This window comes from Fundulus heteroclitus, chromosome 14, assembly GCF_011125445.2.
Source record: "Fundulus heteroclitus isolate FHET01 chromosome 14, MU-UCD_Fhet_4.1, whole genome shotgun sequence".
In the NCBI taxonomy this organism is placed as follows: domain Eukaryota; kingdom Metazoa; phylum Chordata; class Actinopteri; order Cyprinodontiformes; family Fundulidae; genus Fundulus; species Fundulus heteroclitus.
In genome coordinates this window covers 21,267,250-21,293,224 of record NC_046374.1, presented here as the reverse complement: position 1 = coordinate 21,293,224, position 25,975 = coordinate 21,267,250, and the positions used below count along the sequence as shown (strand labels likewise).

The following is a 25,975-nucleotide window of genomic DNA, read 5'->3' as shown; positions in this document are numbered from 1 at the left end:
TTCCACAGATTGCTATTTTCTGCCGGCGGCATGCTGGCGTTCACCTTGTTTATCAAAACTCAGCTCCTCTGAGCAGCGGTACTGAGCGGAACACATTTTTCTTTCTCTTTCTGCAATCTGGTATTGTGCGATAGGTGCAGGAGCTGGAAGACGCTGTAGACTTGATGCCCGCCCAGTGACAGCTTCCACTAACTGTAGCTGCAAGGTCGAGTTTAGAGAGAGAGAGAGAGAGAGTTGAGAGAGAGAAAAGTTGGACTGCCTCCATTTTTCATGTCTGCTACTGATATAATTGCTTTGCATATTATTTGCAGATCCACTTTTGAAAATGTTTTATATTTCTAGTATTGTCTATAAGTCTGGAGTAAATATATATATGTTTTTTTTAAATGACTGTAAACATCAAAGGTGTTATTTATATATCATGTTTTTGTCTCGGCCTTTAATCTGGACATCGTGCTCTGAGCTTGTTGATTGGCTGTAGGTGTTTCTATTATGTTCATGGTCTTACTCTGATCTTTAGCTGTTTGAACATTTTTTGCAGTATTTTAGAGCTTGTTTTATTATGTTCTTTTAGTTTTTAATTTGTTTTTAGGAGGGTTAAACCTTTGTCTCTCTGTTGTCAGTTGAATTTATTTGTTCTTTCCAAAACCAGCTCAAAAAACGCCTCAACAAATTTCAGACTCATGCCCAAGGATGCACAATACATGGAAAAGGGGTCCATTGTGATGAGGTCAGCACTTACAAGCATTTTTAAGCACTATTGCCAAACGAGCATGGTGAAGAGGTGGAGCTGTTTTCTAAGGTCATTAAACTTGGTGACAGATTTGCTGCTTAACATTCTGCCGTATCATTTCTAATGATCAGTTTGCCCAAATTTTCCCCCGTTTCTTTCCGGTTCTGAACATGCATTGTTTGGCATTCAGCCGATTAGTGAGCGGTTTTACTCTTTTATTGCCATGAAAGCAATTAGGTAGAACATCTGTCGGTTTAGGCTGAGTTAACATGCTGCACGACAAGCTACTTGCTGCAGTGTTTTTCAGGAAACCAAGCTGCTACGACACAGTGGGAGTAAAAAGCCCTTGTGGTAATCGTGGCTCCCAACCGCAGGGCACCTGCAGTTGGGGTTTTCTGGGTGGATCGATATATATCTGTCAAAATCTCCCTGAGTTGCAACTATTTTATGTTCGTCCTGTCACAGCCAGGCTGCAGAGTGCCACACATAAACCTAATTTTTCACAAGTTTAGGTAACAGAGGGCTTTTCTTTTGGACTTTGTAAAGTGTATTTGATTGTTTGATTTAAATTCTAGAGCATTGCGGACCAATTTAAATAATCTTCTCATTCTTTTCTGTAGTCGAGCTTCAACGAACCGGCAACGAGACACTGAAATTGGTACTATTAGATCTGCAGAACAATTATTTGATTTTAGATTATTTTCTAAAGGAAAAGAAACTCCTTCATTTCATCAGGAGAGTTGATTTAGGTCGCTTCAGGGCAAGTGTCTGATTCCATGTTCTGTTACGTCGGGAAGTCCGATACAGTTCAGTAGCTATATCTGTCCATACAGCTAAAGTTAAAGTGGTTATCTTAAACTCAAACGCTGGTGTTTGAGCAAAACCCAGAAGGCTGCTGATATAGTGCTGCAAAACTGAAGATGGGGCATTTTTCTACTACAATATGGCTTATGGGGCTGGTACTTATTTCTTGATCAAATGAATAAAATATGTTAAATATAGCAAAGCACATTTGTACTGGATGTTAAGTGTGACCTCCAGACCTGTCTTTTTACAGATAACGTTGAACTTAATCGTAAGTCGGTCGATGTATTCAGAGCAAGCTATTATCCATGCCAGAGCACTGCAAAAACGGAACTAAAAATAAGGTAAATGTTCTTAAAATTAGTGTATTTGTTCTTGATTTGAGAAGGTAAATAAGATGATTTGCCAATGGAATAAGATTTTTACACTTAAAATAGGAACAATTCATCTACATCATCTTAATTTAAGTGTAGGATGTCTAATTATCTTATTTTAGGGGTCAAAATACTCATTCCATTGGTAGATAATCTTATTTACCTGCTCAAATCAAGGATAAATACACTAATTTTAAGGACATTTGACTTATTTTTAGACCTGTTTTTGCAGTGTGGTGGTCCAGTATCTCATAACACGAGGAGGCTATGACCTCTCAACGAGATTGCTGTCCACTTAATCTGAATGCCTGACAGCACATGTGATGGTTTCTTTCAGTTGAGACTTGGCAAAGAGTTTTATAAATGAGACTTTGAACTAAATCAAGGTCTTCTGCACGCAGATGGAGACTCTGAATCTCAAGACATGAGTCAACAACCTTGCTATTATTGGAATTTTATTAATGTAACAACCTTTGTGTAAGTTTAAAATGATGATAGCCTTGAAGCAGCCCTTAATTAACCTTATATTCTAAGATACTTAAAGCGACTTAAGTATCTTAAGAATTTAAGGTTTACAGAATTATGATTGAATGTGGAAACAACGTTACTTATAATGGAAAATGTGATAGTGTTTTGTGATATACTTGTGAGGCTTGAATGTCTGTCAAGTAATAAAACATTTTTCAAATGGGTTTATGGTGTATTGACGGCCAACTGCACATGTAAGCTCGCAGTTATCTAAATTCTGCATCTGGCTAGTTTGCTACCTCCTGCCTGGTGAGTCCAGCCTAAAAATGAATTATTTTGCTATGTTAATGTCAGTGAATTTAAGCCATGACTCATCAGAAAGTTTACTCAGCCTTCGAATTGGCAATGCAGTTCCATCATGATTCAAAGTTTGGTGTAGAGCGCTGCATTGGGATTAAGGCGACTCTAGCAGGAGCTGGCAGTTCTAACCGCGAGCGGACGGCTTAAAATAGACACTGTGCACAAAGATTGTTGGAAGGATGGAGAATACAACTGGGATTGGTAGTAAAATTGAGACTGGAGAAAAATGTATTGTGTAATCAAATGATATAAACATTACTGGGTAAAAAAAACTTTCAAATCAAAAACAGATAAATAGTTAAATATGTATTTCATCAAAAGGTAAAATAAATAAATAAAAATTCAGAGCATTTTGCAGTGGATGCACCACCACCAACCCACAATAACAAAAACTAACCATTGGTTTGCCGAGTTGTAAGAATATTACTTCTTCACCTCAGGCCAAATATTCCATTGAAGAAGAAATAACATAGGACCTCAGCACCCTACTGTCAAACAATCCAATCCCCAACCAATATGAGGTATTTCTCTAAGTGTGCCTTCCAATGTTGTCAAAGCTCCCAAAGTTAATTTAAAAGTTAAAGTAAGTCCAGTACGTTATTAAAAAGTATTTAGTGTCTGTGAGCAAGTTTAAAGCCACAGTAGTTTGACACCAGAGTCTCTCAGCAATATACTGTATGCTTTCTACACAGTAATTTCAAGTAAGACAGACGTCCCATTTTTATTGAACTGTTGTAATTTTTTTATTTGTATTTACTGAAACATTGGCTTGTATCAATGTTTAGCAATTTCAATTTTAGAGGTTTTTTTTTTAAAGATGTCTTGAATGTTTCATGTGTTTTTCTGACATTGTTTTATTGATTTTCTTATTTATACCTTTATTTTTGTAGTGTGCAAAATATTTTTGTTGAATATGCTTTATTTATTCTGCTCTTGATCAACTACAATTAAACATTCAGTGGACATACATTGACCAAATTCTACAGTGCATCAGTTGAAATGGTGGCTGTGTCTGGGATTGGACACAATTATTGCGGAAGTGGAAGAGTTAGAAAGCGGGAGCTGGCAGTAATAGGTAAGAAAGTCAGCGGCAGTGGGTGGAAACGGGATTTATAAAATAGCCTCACACAGGGCTTTGGTTGGGACGAGTTAGACATTTAGCACATGTGCCAGCAGGAATAGCACCCCCTTCCATTCTTGAAGCTAACCTAGTCAGGTGGAATGACCATCATTGAAAGACTCGAGCATCATCCAAGCTGATGAATGGGTGTCTCAGCCGTATGTCCTCCGAGAGCAAGGCTGGTTCTGGGAGAGCTGAAACAGGATGTGTCGGACCTCAATAGGACACTTATTTATTTGTTTGGGGGTGTCATTTTGGGTGCTGCTGAATTTGATTGATTGTGAAGGTGGTACTGAACACGGGCCATATCTATTCAATTCAATTCACCTTTATTTACATAAAACCGATTCACAACAGATGTCATCTCAATGCACTTTAAAAAGTCAAAATCAGTCAAATCATATAGAACATTGGTCTAAAAGTTTCCCATGTAAGGAAACCCAGCAGATCTGCCCTTCCAACTGTTGCCTCTTGTTTCAAAGTTCACTATTATAATTCACAATTAAGCCATAAAGGTGTTTTCCTTTGGTCCCTGTAAGAAAAAAAATCAAACAAAAAAACAGTTTAGTTCATGATCATTTCTAGGTTTTAGTCAGTGTTTTTTTAGAATTTGCTTCCTGGTTGGATATTCTGTCTCTTAGCAGCATGTAGCTTAGGATATAATTTGAGCTGTAATGTTTGTAACTTTCTCTATTCTTGACTTCATTACATAAATAAAACCCTGAGTCCCTTAAAGTAAATCTAACTGTAAGCTCCTTCTTTGTTCTCTAAAAGTAGCATTTTTTTCTTTATTTTTTTTTCTGGTTTTTTGCTTTTGGAGCAGACTTAAACTTTGTTTTAGATTTCAGCATTTGTTTCATAACATCCATATCGCTTTTACCCCGACACTGCTCATTAAGCCAAGGAGGGTTCCCTCTGAGTTTTTCTTCCTGACTATATTTGGGCTTGGAATGCTGTGATTGGTTCCACACTTAACACTTCCCACTCAATAAGGAGGCTGAAAAGGCCTTGAGAGTGATCTACGAGTTACTTTTAGGCGCTCATGGAGCACTTATTAGTTTAAGTGCAGTGTTTGCCAGCAGCACTGTGTTACCTGAGTGTTTTGGTCAGTGTGTGTTTGCCACTGCAGTGCCCCAGGCCATCTGTTCAGCTCAGAAATGGTGAGGTGGCAAACATAATTGAACTCAATTTGTCACGTACACTTTTTATTTTTTTATTTTTCATTCTCATTGTTTGACCTGAAAATGCTTCAGTGTTGCTGCTGCAGAGCGTCTCTGTGGACATTAGAGGCTCTGGGGATGTGTTTGTTTAATGGGAACATGGATAGACATGGAGTCCAGGGGGCTGTGTGACAGGTGACTTGCTCTAACTTTAAAATTTGTTTTTTATTTTGCCTGGAGCTAATGGGTGAGTTGGGCTGAAATCAGGTGCTTGTAGGAATATGTGTAGCGCTGATAAACTTTCTTTTAAAAGAAACAGACAAGATATAGTGTGAGGAATAAGGTAACCATGTTTTCTGTTTTATTCATGGAGCACTATTTATTCCATCGCATGCATGGCCATACGCCTGAACTTACTTTAAAAAGCAGCAAAGAGGTCATTATTAATGCTGGGTGAGCTGCAAAGATCCACAACTCAGGTGGGAGAATCTGTAAAAAGCGAAAGTATTACTTGTACACTCCACAAATGTGGAGGGGATACAGATAGAAGGTGATTGGTCAGATGAGAGCAAAACTTAACTTGTGGTCCTACATGCAAAATGTTGTGTGGAAGAAACCGGAATCAGAATGAAGTTTATTGCCAAGTAGGTTTGCACTTACAAGGAATCAGACTTGGTGGTGATGGTGCAGACCATAGTTTTATATATATATATATATATATATATATATATATATATATATATATATATATATACAGAATCTAGAGCTATGTACACAGTAGACTGTGCGTTAATGTAACGCAGAAGGTCTGGAGATGCTACATTGGTGTAGCTTGTAGGTCCTGAACGGGGGAGGGAGAGAGGCAGTGTCCAGTGTCACAGGCGGCTCTTGGCCTTGTTCATAAGGTAGCAGATGGGAAGAAACTTTTCTTGTGACGTGAGGTTGTGGTCCTGATGGACCGCAGCCTCCTGCCAGAGGGAAGTGACTGAAACAGTCTGTGACTGGGGTACGAGGGATCCGCCACAATCTTCCCTGCACGCCTCATAGTGCTGGAGGTGTACAGGTCCTGGAGAGATGGAAGATTGCAGCCAATCACCTTCTCTGCAGACCTGATGACACGCTGCAGTCTGCCCTTGTCCTTGGTGGTGGCACCAGCGTACCAGATGGTGATGGAGGAGGTGAGGATGGACTCAATGATGGAGGAGTAGAAGTGCACCATCATTGTCCTTGGCAGGTTGAATTTCTTCAGCTGCCTACAGCAGGAAGTACATCCTCTGCTGGGCTTTCTTGGTGAGGGAGTTGATGTTCAGCTCCCACTTTAGGTCCTGGGAGATGATAGTTCCCAGGAAGCGGAAAGACTCCACAGTGTCGATGGTGGAGTCACAGAGGGTGATGGGGGTAGCTGGGGCTGAGTTCTTCCTGAAGTCCACAACCATCTCCACTGTTTTTACAGCGTTGAGCTCCAGGTTGTTCTCCCTGCACCAGGTCACCAGATGGTCAGCCTTCCACCTGTAGGCAGACTCGTCACCATCACAGATAAGTCCGATGAGAGTGGTGTCGTCCGTGAACTTCAGGAGCTTGACAGACTGATGACTGGTGGTGCAGCTGTTGGTATACAGGGAGAAGAGCAGAGGAGAAAGAACACAGCCCTGGGGGAACTAGTGCTGATGAGCTGTGAGTCAGAGACATGTTTTCCCAGCTTCACGTGCTGCTTCCTGTCAGACAGGAAGTCTGTGATCCACCTGCAGGTGGAGTCAGGCACACTTAGCTGGGAGAGCTTCTCCTGAAGCAGAGCTGGGATGATTGTGTTGAAGCCAGAGCTGAAATCCACAAACAGGATCCTGACGTAGGTACCTGCAGAGTCCAGATGCTGGAGGATGTAGTGGAGGGCCAAGTTGACAGCGTCGTCTGCCGACCTCTTGGCTCTGTATGCACTAACAGCATATCACCCATCATACGGCCACGTGGTTGTGGAAGTGTGGTTTTTTTTTTGGGGGGGGGGGGGGGATGCTTTTTTTCCATAGTGAAAGAGAAAATGGTGAGAGGTGAATGGATGACTAATAGAAATATACACAAGGTAATACTGCAAGAAACCTGTTAGAAGCCATAATAGACTTAAGACCAGTCAGGGACCAGCAGAGTGACCCTAAACATACAGCCAAATCATATCCATGTTATAATGACCCAATGAAAGTCTAGACCTCAATTCAATTGAGAATCTTTGGCATTATTTATCCAATTAACAGACTTGGTCAATCCAATTTAACTGAACCATCTTGCAATGAAGAATTACATAAATCTCCCTCCACATGTGCAAAGCTGGAAGAGTAATCCCTCAAAAGATTTACATACGTTACACTGAAAGGTAATGCTACAGTGTTTAAAAGGGGGATGAATACCAGAGTAAATATGTAATTATAATTACACTTTTGGAGTAGGGCTGCTCTTTGTTGATAAATCATGACATTCAAATATTGTTGAATATTGATTAGGACACTATTGATTACAATTAACCAACCATTTCCTTAATACTCTTTGTTTAGCTACCTCCCCACTCTCCCTGAGCTTTGAGTCACTATGATTTATAGCAGCTGTAAGTATAAAGGACGATAAGATTTAACCAAGTAGCAATAGGTTATCGGAAATCAGGTTCTTTTGGATGCCATCTGAATCTAAAATAATTTAAAATATGGGTTTTAAATAGTCCAATGTAATTGCAATAATTGACATTGAAATCAAGGTGAAGACTTTAGTTTGATAAATTGTATCGTTCGTTCTGAAATAAAGGTAGTTATTTTTCAGAATATTCAGATCTTTCTTCATTTCCACTTCTTACGAAGAGAAACTTGGAGCCATTTAGAAGATGAACACCTTTTGGTTCATAAAACCTAATCAGGTTCTTGACAAAACCTCAGTTTATACTAGCATATGAAAAGTGTTCATCCATCCATCCATTCATTCATTCATTCACAGTCTTCCACTCATGTGAGATCAGGTCACGGTGGCAACAGGTTCATGAAGGAACCACAGACATCCCTCTCTCTAGCAACATCCTCTAGCTCATTCTTTGGGATCCCAAGGTGTTTCCAGGCCAGATGGGATATATATAGTCCCTCCAGACAGTTTTTGGGTATTCTCCAGATGTCTCCTCTGAGAGACGTGCCTGGAAACCTCTAAAGAGAGGAACCCAGGGGGCATCCTGATCAGATGTCTGGACCACCTTATCATCTGAAAAAGAAAAGATGAAATCATATGGTTTCCAGACCAGACAAACCCTATACGCTTTCTTCTTCAGCCTGACAGTCTCCATCACCACTGGTGTCCATCTGCATGTCATCTGGTTACCACTATAGCAGGGACCAATAATCTTCAGGGCACAGTTACTGGAAGCCGCATCCACAAATTGAGGTCATGAACATGGTTCATTAAGGTTCTATGTCTCCAACCTCCATCGGGACACAAAGGTTGTGAACTGAAGATCACTTAGACTAGTTCCTCCACAAGACATAACCAGCTCACTCTCACCACCAATTTAGGTTTGCTATGTCTGTCTGGTAGCCTCCACTGAGGCCGGATTCAACTCACAACCACTTGGTGACTGATTGACAACTCTGCCTATCTCTTCACCCAAGTGTCCAAGACGTAATACCACAGCTCTGACGATACAATTGTAAAATCGATTATTGACCTTGAGCTCAAGGTGACCTGATACCAAGTATCAGTTTCATACTTATGAACCACCTTGTGCTTATACATTGTTATGGACATTCCGCACCTTGCGCAAAGTCCGACAACATCACATCGCTTGGGTTTAGAGCGGGAGTTAATTCTTCCTGGTCACACCCCTCCAGGTAATGCCGTTGTTGCCCACATGGACATTAAGGTCCCTCAGGAGCACCACTAATTCCCCAGATGGAACCGCTTGCAAATCTCCATCCAGAGACTTCAAGAGGGACTGGTAATCTAAACTGCTGTTTGGCACATGAGCACAGTCAACAGTCAGAACCTACCTTCTTGCTACCTGTAATTGCAAAGAGGTGACCTACCTACTCCCTGAAGAAAACTCAAAGATCAAAGCTTGTAAGTATCCCCAGCTCTGTACAATGCCTTTCTCCTTACACCAGAATAAGAGAGTCCAGGCTACCTGGTTGAACCAGAGTTGTTCTGAGTTGAACAATTTCAGTGTACATCAGGAATAAAGGTGAATCATCACACGCATAAATAGTGGTTGATTTCTAAAGATTCTCTCTCATCCATATTGAAAACCTCAGGCTTATATCCCCCTTCCTCAATGATCGCATTAAATTTGTTGTTCACGTTTGCCTCTGCTCCAGCGGTATTCGCAGAGGTGGCCCCTCCTTGCAGAGAACCATTTTTAAGTCCAACGTTTTTCAGAACGTTTCGTCAAGATTGTGGGTTTTGTCATGGAGAAAATTTGCAAATGTAAATTTGGCCAGCTGAACGCATTTTGTACTATACACAGACGATGCATTGGGTGTGTTAATCCAGATAATGCACTCGTTTTGTGGAAAATAATTTGCTAGTACTCCGCTTTCTATATTTCATAAATATGGCCTATATAACTTGCAGTTGAACATTCACTAAATTCACAAAATTAAGAGGAAAATAACACTATTTTAGGAAAGATATGTTTTTTAAAGTTTTAATATCAGTATAATTTCCCAATGTTGATCAACAGCAAGTTGAACCACAAAGACTCTGCATCTCGCTTACAGGTACCTAGTAAATTATTCAACCAGTGGCTTTACTGTGGCACTCTGATTATTTCAAGGCCCTGAAATTTTTATTTTTCTCCAAGCACACATTCATTTTTCTACTCCTGCCAATGGAGATCATCCCTTGTTGCTCGTTTTCTGTCTGGAAAATGTGTGCAGTTAAAAACATACTGACAAGAACTGCAAGGTCAGAGTCTACACAGTCTCTCCACTAAAATAGAACAACCCCTCTGCCTGATGACCTGTTGAGTCTAAGCCCCGTTTCAACAGATGTTTGGCCTTAATATAGTTCATGCCTTAGTTCAGAAGTGAAGCTGACAACTTGGGCTGTAAGGTGTGTGTGTGTGTGTGTGTGTTCATCAGAGTGACAGCCTTGGGGAAGAAACCGTCTCTGTGGTTGTTTATTTTTGCAGATTGCATTACAGAGCGCTTTTTGCAGAAGATGCAGATGGATGATGATCAATACGCAGATAAACTGATGGATAGACTAATTGATGGATGATGGACAATCAGAAGAAAAAAATTGGTTGTGTGATGAATAATGGACAAATGGAAAGGTCGATGATTTGATTTCCAGTTGGACGAATAAACCAACAGATTTGACAGTTGGATGGAAAGACGATGGACAGACCGGTTGGATGAACATAAGATGATGGATGGATGACTGTAGGACAATGGAAAATTGGAAAAATCGATGGAGGAAGACGGAGAAATGGAAACAATGGAGGGATTGATAGAGGACCAACAAATAGATGAACATACATCCTGAATGGCAGGATCCATAGATGGACCAACTAAGGCATGGATGTAGGAGAGACAAATGGATGCATGAATGAAGGCAGGATGGTGGACATGGGAATGGTTATTTCAATTCATAGACAAACTGACAGAAAGATGGATCAGAGACAAATGGATAGATGAATTGACAAATGAATAGATGGATGGACAGATGGATAAATTGATGTATGACCAAGAAACAGAAAAAGAGGGGAATGACAAATACATGGACCAATGGACGGATGGGTGCTGGACAAAAATGTAGATGGGAGGACAAACGGACTGATGCACTGATAGATGGAAGGTCAGATTTAACTTTTCAGACATTGAGATAAAAAAGTCAGGAAATCCAAATAGTCCTCCATGCTCACATTTTCTTTTTCCTCTTAATCCAAAAACAAGACTTTTTCTATCCTGTAGCAATCACATGAGTCTGTAAGGTCATGGCCATGTGATACAGATATGATCTCTGGATCATTGGATTGTGTAAAGCTACTACAGAAACACTTAAGGACTTAACTTGATGACCATCATTTCATATGTAAGAGCTTGGCATTGATTGATGAGCACAACTGGAGGTAGAGTGCAGACTAATTGGTGCCAATGATGACACTCTTGGCTCTTCCTAACGCCATCACAGATATTAGGCGTGGCCCGTCGGTCATTATTTAATCTGACCTTGATGTTGTAAGGCAGAGACTCTGAAACCTCGCTGCTTCATCCCTTCAGTCTCCTGGCTTTTAAATCTGTGGACAGTCTCTCATCGTTTGAGTGTCACGGGAGCCCCCGCTGTGCCGTTACAATTGTCCATTACTGTCACAAGTTGAAAGAACGTTCAGTTACACATCACACAGCAGCCATAATGTACTGTCAGCGGTGATTCATTGAAGTGGACACTTTCCCCTTAACTCTCCTCTCTTTCTCTCCCCCTCCTAGTGTACCTTCTATCTCTCCCTTCTCCTCCTCCTCCTCTTTGGCTTGGGCCAATCAGACCACACCTCCCATGGCAACCGTCAGTGAGGGTAAAACATCCACAGATGGTGTTGAGTAGAGCGAGCAGCAGGCTCACTACGAGATCAAGTGTGGGAGTGTGTGTTTGTTTGTGAGAGACTGAGAGGGAGAGACCCACTGTGTTGTAAAGCCAGCAGGGTAGTCTCTTGTCTGAGCACGGAAAAAGTGTGAAGAGGAGGAGGGAGTTTTGGAGGAAAATAAAATAAAGGAGCTCTCTATATCTTCTGAAGGGTAAAAAGCCGGGAAAGCAAACATTAATGACCTGACAAGAGATCACGCTGCTTTCCGTTGCTCCGGTGTTGATCAGACAGGCATACCGTGGAGCCGTACTCGGACACCTTTGCACTTACCCTCCCTCCTCTCGCTGCCCTCCACCCACTGATGAGGATCTCTCCAGCTGCAGGCAGACTCGGGGGGCCTCGCTGACAGCTAGAAGTCTGGAGGACCAAAGTGGACACTTGCCCCTTTTGTGGCATTCCATCAAACTAAGTCTTCCTTGGATATTTCCTTTCTTTTAAAGCGGAGGCGGCGTCTTAGTTTTGAGCTGACCCCTCAAAGCTCCCCATTTTCCCCCCTAGGAGCAAAGATGAGCTGTAGGAAACGGTGCAAGCGTGAGATCTTCAAGTTCGCACAGTACCTGTTCAGACTTATCACAGGCACGCTCAACACCGGTAAGACCTTGAGCTGGCATGCTTTTGCAAAATCTGCTGAGGTTTTGTCTAACCCCATCAGTACTGAATGGGATTTCAAATGTATTTTTCCTGCAAAGCCTGCTTGTGAACTTTGAGGATTTCCAGAGTTATGTTGGATTTATGACATGCTCTGCACAAAAGGATGTGCTGTGGAAGACTTTTGAATTGAAACCAAACATGAAACGCAATTTCATCTGCAGTAATTAGGGTATCAACGTTTCGAGATGTCTGCAGAACTTTGTTGAAGTTTTCTCCTTTTTTTGTTGGTGTATATGCATTTTATCATTTTCAGTTTGAATAAATTATTCATTGCTTTTCACACAGTCACAAATCACTGTACAAAATGAGACAAACATCATAAATCAGAATTAAAAAAATAATGAAATTATGAAGAATTTTCTTTCCCTTTAATCATTTAAACTTGTCAAAGCCAAACAATTTGAGTTAACAAAATAGCAGATGGATTAAATTATTGGACCAAAGCAGAGCGGAGGTGCCCTAAATACTGTTTGGAGGAAACATTTCTCTCCTTTGTGGTGTGGATGTGGCATTGCACCAGAATAGCTTTTAGAGGAGATCTGACTCGATAGTTGGTCAGGTTCATGCCTTGTGAGCTGCTGGACTGAATGTGAATCATTGTAATCTATATAGCGGAAATTATTGTTGAAACAAGAAAGCTTCTAGTGGATTATAAATTGTGACTTTATGAAGTACATGCCTATGTTGTATAGTTTGAGCTCCACAGCTGAAGAGGATTATACCAAAGTACTGGTGCTAACATCAAATGTTTCATAAAATAAAAGGGTCCTTAAATGTTTTTTTAACCAAGCAACACCAAAAAGTATAATTGTATAACTATTTCTGAAATTTTGATCAAATCTGATGAATCAGACATGATACAAAAAGACTGAGAAAACTTCCTTCACCCCCCTACCCTCAGGGTATACTGTATTTTTCAGAACATAAGTCGCTCCAGAATATAAGTCGCATCAGTCAAAAATTATGTCATAAAGAGGAAATATACATATAGAAGTTACATCGGACTATAAGTCACATTTATTTCTATTATTTCACAATATCCAAGACTAAAAACCAACATTTAATCTGGTAAGGCAATTTATTAAATTACACAATTGCACCCACAATAGGTCGAATAACATGGAACATGCCTGGGAGGTTGAATGGGGTAAATTAGCATAACAGACAAGCAACTCAAACTAGCAAGTTACTGGCAATGTTCTCGCCAGCACATTTCAGCGCAATGGACCGTTATGCTGAAAACGTTACGCTGAATACGCGTAAAAGTGCTAAGCTAGTACAACACAAGTGTTTGGGAGCAACATAGAAAAGTCAGTAAAGCTCTTGAATGTGTATCAGCAAAGTTGTGAACCTTCAGGATAACGTAGGCCAATGCTAGCTGTTGTTAGCTTCACGGACAGGGTTCTGTCGCGGTCTAGGCACTCCTTTCGGTTGCACCACGCAACACTCCTCTGCTACAATCCATACTGAAACAGCAAAACAACTAATGTATGTTCAGTCTGTGATCTAAAAGTTAATTTTTCAATTAATTTTTAAGTGGTACAGGAGCGACATATAGTTTTCACAAGCCTAGCGAGCCCTCTTGCAGCTGAAGACGGTATTGTTGACTCCTTGTTTGATTTTGGTCAGTATGAATTACCTTTTTAAAATCATGTTATATGCTTTATATACATCACACCTGACTATAAGTTGGAGGATCAGCCAAACCATGAAAAAAAGTGTGACTTATACTCAGAAAAATATGGTAATTAGCCACCTGGATAGGAAAATGCATAAGAAGATGACTACACAAACTGTGATGTATAAAAAGTAGATCAGCATATAATTCTTAAACAAGTATTTGCCAGAACTTGATCCGTTTAAGAAAGTTTATATTTTTTTCCTAGAACTACCTGGTTGACTGAGAAAATAGGTTGTTAAACACAACACAATATTTATAAAGCACTTTAACCCAACACCGTTGACCAAAGTGCTGTACATCGATAAAAAAAAAAAATACATTTTACACATTTTCTATAAAAAAAAATGTAAAAGGGGTTGGGAAAACAATGGCAGCTTTTTGATTACATTATTGACAATACTACAGAAGCATAATGTGTCAAATATTCAAATCTGTAGATTTTTTACTTTTTGTCTTTATTTTTATTAAAAACGTCCAATTAGTTTACCCAATTATTACTTGTGTCAAGCTTACAATAGTTAATTTCAGTGATTTACAATAATGCACCTCTGGGGGTTGGTCATTTTACAGCCTCGAAGGCTCAGTCGTTTTTAGTTCTCACACTTGTGCAGGAAATCAAACTGATGAACAGGTTTTTTTTCTAGTTCAGCAGACAGCAGAACAGGTTTGACTTTTGCAACGTTTCTTAAAAGGAAAAAAAAAGCAGAAAAACATTACTCTCAATTTACAAACCTTAACCAAATGGATGTAAAGAGGGATACGAATAGTTGACTAATGTTCAAAAATATTTCAGGTGGGTCGATAATCATTGTTTCTGTTTCACTTGAACGAAAGGTTGTCATCAGACAGGCTGGCCTTTTATCAGAGAAAGGCAGTGGATTAAGGTGGAAAAGTTATTAGGCTGCTTTGGGTTGTAAGACACCACTGAATATTGTTGGCCTGAAACTGGTGATTCAAGTAAATATTTAACAATTCTAAGATCCAACAGCACACTGGAAGAGACTTTGGGTTATCTTTTCTAATAAGACATATAGTGAATCAACAGCTTTAGCAAGATTAAACCTTGGGTTATGGAGGATTACTGGCAGATTACATTCAATAAAGAATAAAGGTTGCCAGCTGCAGTGCTCAGTAGTTATTGCACATTATACATCAAGTTCGTGGCAGAACTTTATGCTTAGACTGGGCATCCAGAATGTGTTTTATTGCTTCTTAATGTGGGATTAGTGAGATGTGACTGAACCAGAAGGATACAAATGAATTGTTTCCCCGTGTGGCGTCCATCTTTCTATTGCATTTAGTGAGCTAATGTAGATTGTTGGTTGGATTAAAATGAACTGTAGTGACTCTTGTAGCCAAATTTCCGTCCTCTGGTATTTGCAAAGCTTTGAACCTGCCAATATCAGTTTTATCCAACTCCTATTTCTCTTTCACAACTGTAACTAATGTCGTTTAAAGCACTTATTTCAAGCCTACCTGTTGTGGCCTTGCCCCCCCCCCCCCCATATGACCGTGAGAGAGCAGTTAAAGCAAAAGCAAATTGAAATTTACCTTCAATTGACATACTAGAAGGGTTTAAGCATGGTGTGATCTTAGGAGATAGAACCATTAGTGTCTATGTATATATTCTATGTAGAACATTTAGTTCATTTCTTTAACTCTGAGATTTCTAAAAGGCTGCGAACATTTCCAAATCCAACATCATCTTCTGTGCATCAATATGTAATGGAACGACAAAACAGAGCCATTTTCATCTAATATTTTAGCCTTCCTGGTGTCTTCTGAAGTCTCCAGGTCAATTGCCACTTCCACAAAACGTCTCAGAGGAAGTTACAATTTTAGATCCTGTGGCACACAGCTCCTTTTCAATCTAAAATGTGGAGAGCAAAATAATCAAAGCATGAAAAGTGAAAGGAGTGAAAAGACCAGAACCGGCTACCTCAACCCAACTTGTTCTCTGTTGTAGCAGTTTTAATGACGGACTCCAACATGCCTCCATACAATTTAGTTTCCTTTTTAAATGGTTTATGACCATTCTTGTAGTTCCTCTGACTTAACTTTTCGCATGCCGGCCATAGTCTGAACACAATGGTGAAATGAAAAGACCTTGGGGAAGCTCTAGCTCGATTTATAGCGCAAAGACCAACACATTCAGCTGTTTGAGACTGCCGTGAAGACGGGCCGTACATTCAACGCATCTAAAATTGTAAAACTGAAGCGGATAATTGCTCTGGTGCATGGATTTTGGAGGTATAGGGTGTTCAACAGCACGCCTAGTGGTGAAATTTTGCTCATTTATGGTTAATGAGTGATCGGTTATTGTTTAATAGTTAAACAAATCTTTGATATTGTGCATCCCTAACCCAAATTAAAATTTTAAAATGTCTGAGGCCACCAATGTAGGCAGCAGGAGTGTAGAGCAGATGAGATTTACCTCGAGATGCTGAAGACTCTGGATGTTGCGGGACTGTTGAGTTCAGCGTTTCTCTTAAGGACTGGAATGACACCTGGACTGGCAGACTGGGATGGGCTTAGTATGTTCTAACTATCGAGGAGTCACTCTTCAGCTTCCCTGGCATAGTTTGCTTTTAGGGTGTTGGAAAGGAGACTCTGACTCATTGATGGAACTTGGATTCAGGATTAGCAGGATGACTTTTGTCCAGGCTGTGGAACAGTGGATCACAGCAGAATTGCCGAGGTTGTCATGGGGCTTGCGCTGTTCTTTTATTTTGTGAATCAGGAAAATGCATACAACTGTGTTTTTTTTTTAAGAGTATTGTTGGGGATGCTTGGAAGGCCAAGCCCAATCCTTGTATGTCAACTGCAAGTGTTCACGCTCTCTGACCTCATCCAAGACCAGAAGTCTCCCTCCTCAGAGTTTGAGGTCAGTCTTTGTCTAAAGCTAAGGAGTTCAAGAATACTGCCTTTTTGTTTAGGAATGATAACACGTGGGAGCCATAATTAGATAGATGGACTGGGTCCCTGTCTGCAGAGATGGATGTAGGTATCACTCCAACTTGAGGCAGTCTTTACATTTCCTGATTTGTAAAGATATTTGGGAATAAATTGCTATGAAAAAATAAATAAATCAAAGCCCCCGTCTCTTATTTAATGTATAGTTTACATTAGAGTGGTTTCTTTTATTTATAAAACGTGTTTTTTGACACAGTCTGAGTTGTACATACAAGAAACTGAGTTTGACCTGAGTGAAAGCAGGAATGACTGCCTAAATGGGTGACCAGTGGACAAGAATAATAGACTGAGTCAGTTACCAGACGGGGGGGGGGGGTTAATTGTAGTGTTCACTGTCCTAGAACAGCCCCCTTACTTCATTGATCACATGATTTCCCAAGATTCTCCATCACATCTGTACCACCCTGTCGTCTCCTTGCGCTTAAAGATCTATGAACAAGATGTGTGTTAAACGTCTGCTCCTGTCATTGCTACGGTGTACGACGTCATCCTGGGACTGATATGAAATCGATGAAAATAATTCATCAGATATCTTCACTGAGCGCAGGAAAATCGTTTATTGACGAAACCGGATCCGCAGAGAAGGCGATAAAGAGATAAAGACTACAGCAGACCATCATTGGTATTCATCCCACTGCTGCAGCACAAGCGGGCCTTGGGTTTTCTGAATGTTGAGGAGTGGGGGGAAACAAATTACAGATGCGCATGTTCCCAGGTTATAAATCCAAACAGCAGTGTCAGCACATATTCAGCCCTTTTAAAAAAAAAAAAAAAAAAAAAGAACCTGAAAATTATTGGCTGCGCACACAAAGGCAAATCTTCATCCTCTCCAGCACGGCCTCTGTGACTTATGAGCAGTTAGCGCTGCTGGCATCCATCAAGATCACGTAGATCTCCTAAAGCTTAGTTATCTCAAGTGACCCTTTTCAGTGTCTGCAATTTTAATCAATTATGTTTGGTTGTGAAAGGTGATGCTTTTAAACATGTTCTCCTTCCCACTGCTAAATGCATCATTTGTTTTAGGGTCAGTGGGTTACTTTTTCCTAATCTTTCACCACATCTTCACAGTTTGTCGAGCTGTCCAGCGCCGAGACGTCTGCCATGTATCATCCTTCCCCTCTCATCAGGACGGGTGTACAGACATGTAAAAGGGTTAATGTGGGCAAATTCTTTGTGATAAAAGGGCTTGCCCTCCTATCCTCCTTTTTTTAAAACAACCGGCGGTAAAAGTTTTATTTTTGCGGCGATAACTAAGCTTTGCTGAGCATTTAAAAGCCTGCATTGATTTCCGTGTGCTCGCTCAACTCGTCAGTGCATTTCCCTTCAGCGGAGTTCACTGCAGCTGAATAATTTGTTGGCTGTGTTCTTTATAATTAAACAATGCTGGAGTACTACGATGTTTATGAGCTCTCCATGCTTACATATTGGGTGCAGTGGCCCGCGGTAAATCCTAAACAAGTTTTTTTTTTTTTTTCCCCCACTACTTTTTCTCACAATGCGTTAATTGCCAAGTTTACTTCAATGGTATTGTTCTTTTCCCCATGCTGCTGGCTTTTGTTCTTTTTTTAAATCCATTTTCCATGAGTTAACACCTCCGCTGTTAGATGTTCCTTATGTAAGACATACGATCAAAGGTCAAACCATCTCCTAAAATATAATAGGTTACACTTAATTTAAATAAAGATTTAGAAATTAGTCAATGTTGCTGCATTTAACAGTAGCTGATATATTAGTCTTAAATCTTGCAGCTAATGTAACCCATGAGTACACTTCCTGAGCCAACAAGTCGCAACATTTAATGCTTCTCTGCACAGAAATTCCCCTTTGCAAGGCAGGTTTAAGCATTAGCAAGTTTCTTTGGACCAGTTTTAGATTTTTTTTATTTTTTATTTGAAACCCATAGACATTGGTGCAACTGCTGCCTGCACTTCTATAAAGAGCGAGTATGGGGTGCCATTGGTACCAAAATTCACAGTTTTTGTGTTTGCTTATGGTGGCAAGTTCAAAATCCCCTTGGATGGAGAGCAGATGGAGCGCCTCTGCTCCTCTGCATTAAAAGTTTTCTAATGTGGTTTGGGCGTCTGATCATGATACCTCCAGGGCACCTCCTTTTGAGGTTTTTTGGGCATGCCACACTGGGAGCAAGTAAGAAGTCTAAAACATTTTTTTTTTTTTAGGTTATATTTCATGCAAATCAAGAGACAGGCCCCCATGAAACCATCATTTACAGACCAAATCTAAATTTTAAGATACCATAAATCCTTGCTAATGCAGTACTGAAGTTGATGCATTATCAGGTGGAAACAAATATATGATGTAACGACGAATATGGGATACCCGGTAATTCAGTCGGACGCCTGAAGTAGGTTCAAAACTTTCATCTAAAAAGCAGGTTCTGGTGGGTGTCTGGAAACAGCCGGGAGCACACACAGGAGCCCCTATAGAGGAGGGAGACAGGTTAGTGGCTGTGCAGGGATCAGTCGGATCATGAAAGCACTAAAACAAAGCTATTAACCATCTCAGAGTCCGGGAGGTGGCACCGGCTCCAACAAGCAGGACCTGGAGCTCCGTGCGAGTCCAGGAGGTGACACTGGGAAAATCACAGGGACTGGTGCTTGGAGGAAGCATCACAAGCACAACACATACGGTTGGAGTAGGAAGTCCAGAATCCAGGCAGAGGTCAGACACGAAAGGCAGAATCAGACAGAGGTATCCAGGGGGACTAGGCACTGGGTCAAAACTCCAATCCGTAGGTCAGTATTTAGGTATCAGATGGACTACTGGATAACCTACTCACTCAATCAGCCCTTGACCCATAGGGTTAGGGATTGGGACAAGGAGGCACAGACTCCTTGTCATTAGTTGTTTGGAGGTTCTTTCCCTGAGGCAAATAGACAGGAAAAAATTAAATGCCAAATGATGCCACATGCTGACTCTGCTAACGCTTCAAGCTAATGCTACAAGCTAACACCACAACACTGATGTTTAAGGACAACTTGAAAAGGTCAGCAAGAGTACTGTATTTGTAGCAGTGAAGTAGTAAACTCCCCGGGCAACTTGGGCTAATGCGATTTGTGTAAATGAAAGAACCAAACAAATATCTATAACTCCTTCTCAGGCTAATGTGGTGATGACACAACTCATTACAGCTTGGCTCCTTTAGCCCCAACAAAAGCACAGGGAGACACGAACAAAGCAAACTCAGCTCTATCGAGCAAAAACAGAGTAGTTACGGATGATCAGTTTATGCAATCAGTACAGCAGTAGTCCCAATGTAGGTGTGAATGAATCCTGTGTAATGTTTTGTAAAGATGCTTAATTAAAAAAATAAGCAGGTTGTGATTGTGGCAAGGCAGACCATGTGGAGCGAGCGGGGCAGAGCAGCCGCATGCGCGCAGAAGCACAGCGCTTTTATCAGGAGGAGGCGCCGAGCCCTGACGGATCCTGTGAGCTGGAACATGCGCCGTACCTCGTAAAAGAATGAGACAAGATAAGCAATAAGACGGATCCCCACATGTTTAAAGAGGAGTGGCAGACACGCACAAAAAAATGGTGAAACCTGTAGCAACCGCCCTTATTGTTGATCATTAAAGAATACAAAATCACCAGAAAGACAGAAATCGTACAGGACTGGTGGTAAATGCATTTGCATGAACCAGATCCTTGTTTCCGCAATAAAAAATGATTTGAATGCGCAATAACAAATATCCGTCTTTGTCTTGAAAAACAATTTATTTTAGTGTAGTATGATTATTTGCTCCTGAGTAATACAATCTGTTTGTATAATGTAGCACACAATTGTACACTAAAGATATACTTTCTTTATAAAATAAAAAAATTAGACTGAATTAAACGTTCATATCTCTATATTAACACTTATACCAGGTGTTATTTTGTCTATTTTGGTAAAACATTTTGTCATACGTAAATTAAGTGTATGAATCAGAAAATAGATTATGCTACCTTGCAGTTAGAGCTACAGTACTTCAAACATTGTGCATGTCGATGTGCACCACAAAGCTATTAACGTAATTATCTTGTCATCGTTTGGACGTTTGCGTAGAATTTGTGTTGATTCAGCAGGTCTGGTGCATGTTTGTGTTACGTGGCGATCCCGAGTTGCAGCAATCTTTGTAGGAAATGTCCCAAATTGTTTGTGGCAGACATACAGTTTACTGATTAATTACATGATTCACTTAATGCCATGTATCTTCATACACCATAGGCAGAAGGAGAAGATTTTCTTTTTTCCTCCAAGAATCCAAATGTTGGTTTCCAATACTGTTTCCTGTTCAACTGCAGTTGAAAAGGAGTTTTCAAATATTCTGACCAAGAAGTTGATTGTCAAAGTGACTTACCTTCCATTTGAACCTCAATTTACTCCTAATATCTGGGGTTACAGTGACGATCTATAACACGCTGCGTCCTTATATGCTTGTTGGTTTGTAATCAAAGCCTTTTGGAAAACTATACTCTTTTAAATCACATCAGAAAATAGTCTTGTCATCTCTTTCGAAGATTGTGGAATAATTGTCTAAGCCTACTGGGAGAAAGTCTGTTCATGTGCTTTTCGTACCATGACATGTTAAGTTACTCATCCAGTGTACAGCCATATAAAAAGGCATTCACTTACTCCTCAGTGTGCACTCGTGAGCTTGTGTGTGTGCAAGCTCCCGCACAATGATGCAAAAGGCCTTCTTTGTTTCCCTCTCTTTGGTTTCCTGATAGCTATTAGCAGTTCATGTTCCACCTGTCCCATGAGGACAGCGCGTTCAAAGCCCATAATCCCCAGCCAAACACTGAATATTTGATACCTGCAGGCAGCTCTGGTTGGCAATCAGGTCTGCTCAACAATGCCTTCTGTCTCGGCCCCATAAAACAGTGCAGGTTTATGCCAAACACAGCATTTATGGCCAGTGGTTTATAGGTAGATCGTTCTTTTTTGTCCAGAATGAGGCTGTGAATATCGATTAGTCAGCAGTAAAGACGTTGCCCTCAAAGATTTAATTTGAGCTGTTCTTTGAGATCCATATGCATAAATCATTTCATAGCATCCCGATACCTTTGATTAAAATGACTTTAAATAAACATCACTTACTTCAAACGCAGCAAAGTAAACCAATGCATTTTCTCGGTGGCACGTAAACTTTTCACCGGCCTTGCTCGGACAAGCAAAACAGCAGCAGATGGTAACCCGTGTTGCGTAACGTTTTTCTTTCAAGCCGAGTGTACCGACATCTGATTTCCTTCGCTCCCCTAACGAGCATCTGCGTATGTCAAGATCAGAAGTTAAATGTTTGTGTTCATGCCCGCACATAAATGGTTAACTTGAAATGTAACCGTTTTTAAGTAACCCTGAGACATGTGTGCAATAGGTTTGTGATAAAAAAAAAAAAAAAGAACAGACTTTTTTTAACTACCCACATATCTGGAAAAAACATGCTAAAAAATTTAATATGGTGTCTTGCAAAAGTAACATTCTCACATTTCTTCATGTCACCTTTAAAAGAACACAAAAAGCATGGAGGTGGTGGTAGCATTGTGCAGTGAGGATGCAGGGACAGAAAAAAAAAACTGTTTACATTTGACGGGAACATGGATGGAGCTACTAAGAGGATGGTCCCAGCAGACAGCGTGTGATAGGCTGCAAAATACAGCCGGAGATACAATGGAAAGGTTTTGATCAAAATATATTCATGTTCAAATGGCCCAATCAAAGTTCAGACCCCAGTCGAAATTAGATTCCGGCAAAATAATTGAAACCAAGCTGATTTAATTTAAACAATTAATCACCATCCAGTGAGCACGCTGCACCAAAATTTAAACCTCATTTCATCATGCTTGATTCCAAGTTGAGAAAAAAGTGCACAGAATAATTATTGTACATGCCCAAAAAAAAAACAACAACAAATATTTCATATAACAATGTGAAACAGAAGCATTGAAATACTTGCCGAGTAACAGTATAATGGAAAAAAAAGTATCAGTGTCGACTGGAAACGGCCTTCTTCCAGCCTTCCCCCTTTAACCTTTCACCATGACCCCCTTTTTCTGGCTCCACCGCCTTTTGTGTGGAGCTGAATGACGTCTGTGATACGTGTAACCGTACCGGCCTCCTCGCAGGTTCAGCTCACCGTCTCTCTGTTTCAGCCTCCCCGCCTCCCTCTGGTCTCTGGTTTCTGCTTCCGAACCAGAGCAGCACAGATTGTTTTTTGCTCACCGCGTCTTGACTGCACTGCAGGTTTCATTGAAACCAGCGGATGAGTTAAGTTAGAGGTGACGCCTCGCCTCACCAGGCGTCTATATCTCAACCGCTGGCTGTAAGGGTCTCGTGTTATTTCTAACCAAAACCATGATCTTCCCATCTAATTCATTTGTCCCTCAGTCTTCATCTTTTCTTGCCGCGGTCGAACACATCCATTGCTGTAACTGCAGAAGTTTGTGTCCTTCAGCAGCCCTCTAATTTTACACATTATTAATTACCAGAGGCAATTAGCTCATGATTAGCTCGTCACTAAAGTGTCGCCGTCGAAGCTGAAAAAGGGTGATTACAGTTTTCCACGTCCAGGGACTCCTCTCAGGGGACGTGTGTACAGTATATTTTCATATATTAACACAGCAGTTCTCACTGTTTTCAAAATCAGCCAACTTGTTTTGGTTTTGCTGCACGTTTTTCAGTTTTTTCCTCATTCCTTTCCACAGGCTTCTAGCGCGCTGTGCTGTCAAATTGATCTTATTGAAATGAATGAGGGGGGCTGCGCCTGCACAGGTGCTCAGCGACAGGAGTCATGTGTTTTTATTTATTTATTATTTTTTAACGCTTGCAGCATCCAAGCGACCCTTCAGAGACCACTGGTTGCATTTCTCCGCCGTCGTCCGGATTAGCATTCGGCCCCAGCCCGTGGGTTGTCTCTTTTTCACCGTCCCTTTGAATTATCGCTCGCCGGAGCGAGTAATCAGTCCTCCCGTTCGCCCTAATGTTTGTAAACGAGAGTCCCTCTGAGTGGAATGAATGACGGGGTTATTTTTAGTCGTGTGCTCACGGATTGAGATATGAGCTCCGGTGTCCGAAGGAATCACTGTTGGCTGATTTCTGGATAACATTTAGCTTGAATTGTAGCTGATAGCCATTTCTATACACCTTGTTTGTGTGTGTTTAAAAAAAATAAATAAAAAATACTCAAAATCTTGAGATTTTGAGAAAAATTGCCCTAATTTTGCATCTTTATGCCGCGTTAGATTCCAAGGAGAGCTCTCCAACACAATTCTGATTCATTATTTTTTCCCACCCAGTCACAGCAATAGACAATATCTTTTTAGATGCACTTCACGTGAGTCCCGTTTTTTAGTTCCAACTAGAAAGCAAAGTTCCTGGCAACTAGTTCAGAGCTGCATCAGAAAGACTTTAACTTGTTCATCGATACTTTTCTTAGATGACTTGTTTGGCCGTTTTGATTTTAGGAATGTGATAATTTCGCTGTTATCTCTTTTGTTTTGCATATGATGCTAGGAAACACCCGTTACTGGTCCAAACTGTTTCGTGACTGACGGACCGGGGGAAGAAAAAAAGCAAATTTAAGAGAAATTGTAGAAAACCCTTCAGAAGCCCGGAGGAGTCCTTCAACATATGAAAATGAAGTCAAGCTCATCGAACTAACATTTTATAGAAAGTGCTTGGTTTATAGCCCTTCACATAACTGCTGGAAGACATAACATGGAAGACAATTTGTAGTTCCTTGTTTTCTAGACTGAGATGAATTGCTTGGGTATTTTTGTTGAAGGCTATGATTACTTCAATGACAATCAACTGCAATCAGCTATACCTCAAGGGTTTTGCTTAACTAACCTCTAAAGTCTCATTATAATCACTGAAATATTGCCTTAACTTAACAGAAAAAGGCAGACTGTTCTAAGTTTGCAGGTTTGCATTCTCATTCTCTTTCTGCTGCTCAGCACAGTTTCTGTTCCCATATATCAATTGTTTTAAGGTCTTTGTGAACTCGATGTACCCAGCTGTCAATTGCCTTGGCTGTGAGAACGTCCCGATGCACCACGAGCCGTCAGATATTGGGGGAATTCAGCGAGTGTCATCAGTTTGTGCTCATTTAGTCATGCATAGGTGCTGTACATTCTTGGCAGTTCTAATAAAGTCAAGAAACAGAAGCTCAAATATTTCTAGGAACTGGTATTGAACATTAAATGTTTTATTGAGTGACTTTTTCTTACTGCAGTCCCACAGGAACTCTGGGCTTCTGTGTTTTTTCCCTTTTCCTCTTTCATATTTCATATTCCTCAGGCACTGCACTTGGAACCGTGGATGAAAATGACTGCTCTGAAAATGGTTTCCCTGTTCTCCGTGATTGGTTGCAGATTGAAAATTTCTAAAGGATCAATCTCCCTTTAAAAGTCAAACGGTTGGATACACATCTGGAATGAAAATATAGACAAGAGGTGGCTATAAATGACAGGCTGTTATTTCCTCAAATCAGACATTGTGACATTTAAGCTATGCCGCAATGTAGCTTTGACACATTGATTAAAGCTGTAGCCAGGGAAAAATGTTTTAGGCAAAGATTCAGGGCAAGATGCACGTTCAGCACCTTGCAAATGTATTCATAACTTTTATTTTCATTTGTTTTTAGCTGTCATCACATTACAAGCGTAATCTTAAATGTATTTTACTGGGTTTTATTGGATAAACAAGCACAAAATAGTGCATCATTTGAAAGTAAATAGAAAATGATGATGGTTTTCAAATAATTTACAAATAAGGGGTCGATTTGTATTGAGCCCCCCTTAGCTAATATCAGATCCCACTTTCACAGCAATTACAGCTTTGAGTCTTTTGGGGTATGTATCTACCATTTTGGCAGATATAGAGGCTTATAGTTTTGCTTATTGGTCTTCGCAAATAACTCAAGCTTAGTCAGCAGCTGAAAAATAGGCTATTTCTCGTCTTGCCACAGACGCTGATTTGGCTTTTGGTCTGGACTGAGCTTTGATCTAAACAATGTTATTGTTGCTCTGGCTACAATAACGTGTAGTGT

At 40.5% G+C, this 25,975-nt stretch overlaps 1 protein-coding gene across 1 annotated transcript in view; it reads left to right on the top strand.

The window, feature by feature from the left end:
• The first annotated feature begins 11,560 nt into the window (after positions 1-11,560).
• kcnip4 (Kv channel interacting protein 4) overlaps positions 11,561-25,975 on the top strand; it is a 182,497-nt gene continuing 168,082 nt past the window's right edge. The window contains exon 1 of the mRNA XM_012864890.3: positions 11,561-12,214. Within this exon, the coding sequence (XP_012720344.1) occupies positions 12,130-12,214 (85 nt within the window). The 5' untranslated portion in view covers positions 11,561-12,129. The remainder of the gene's footprint in view (positions 12,215-25,975) is intronic.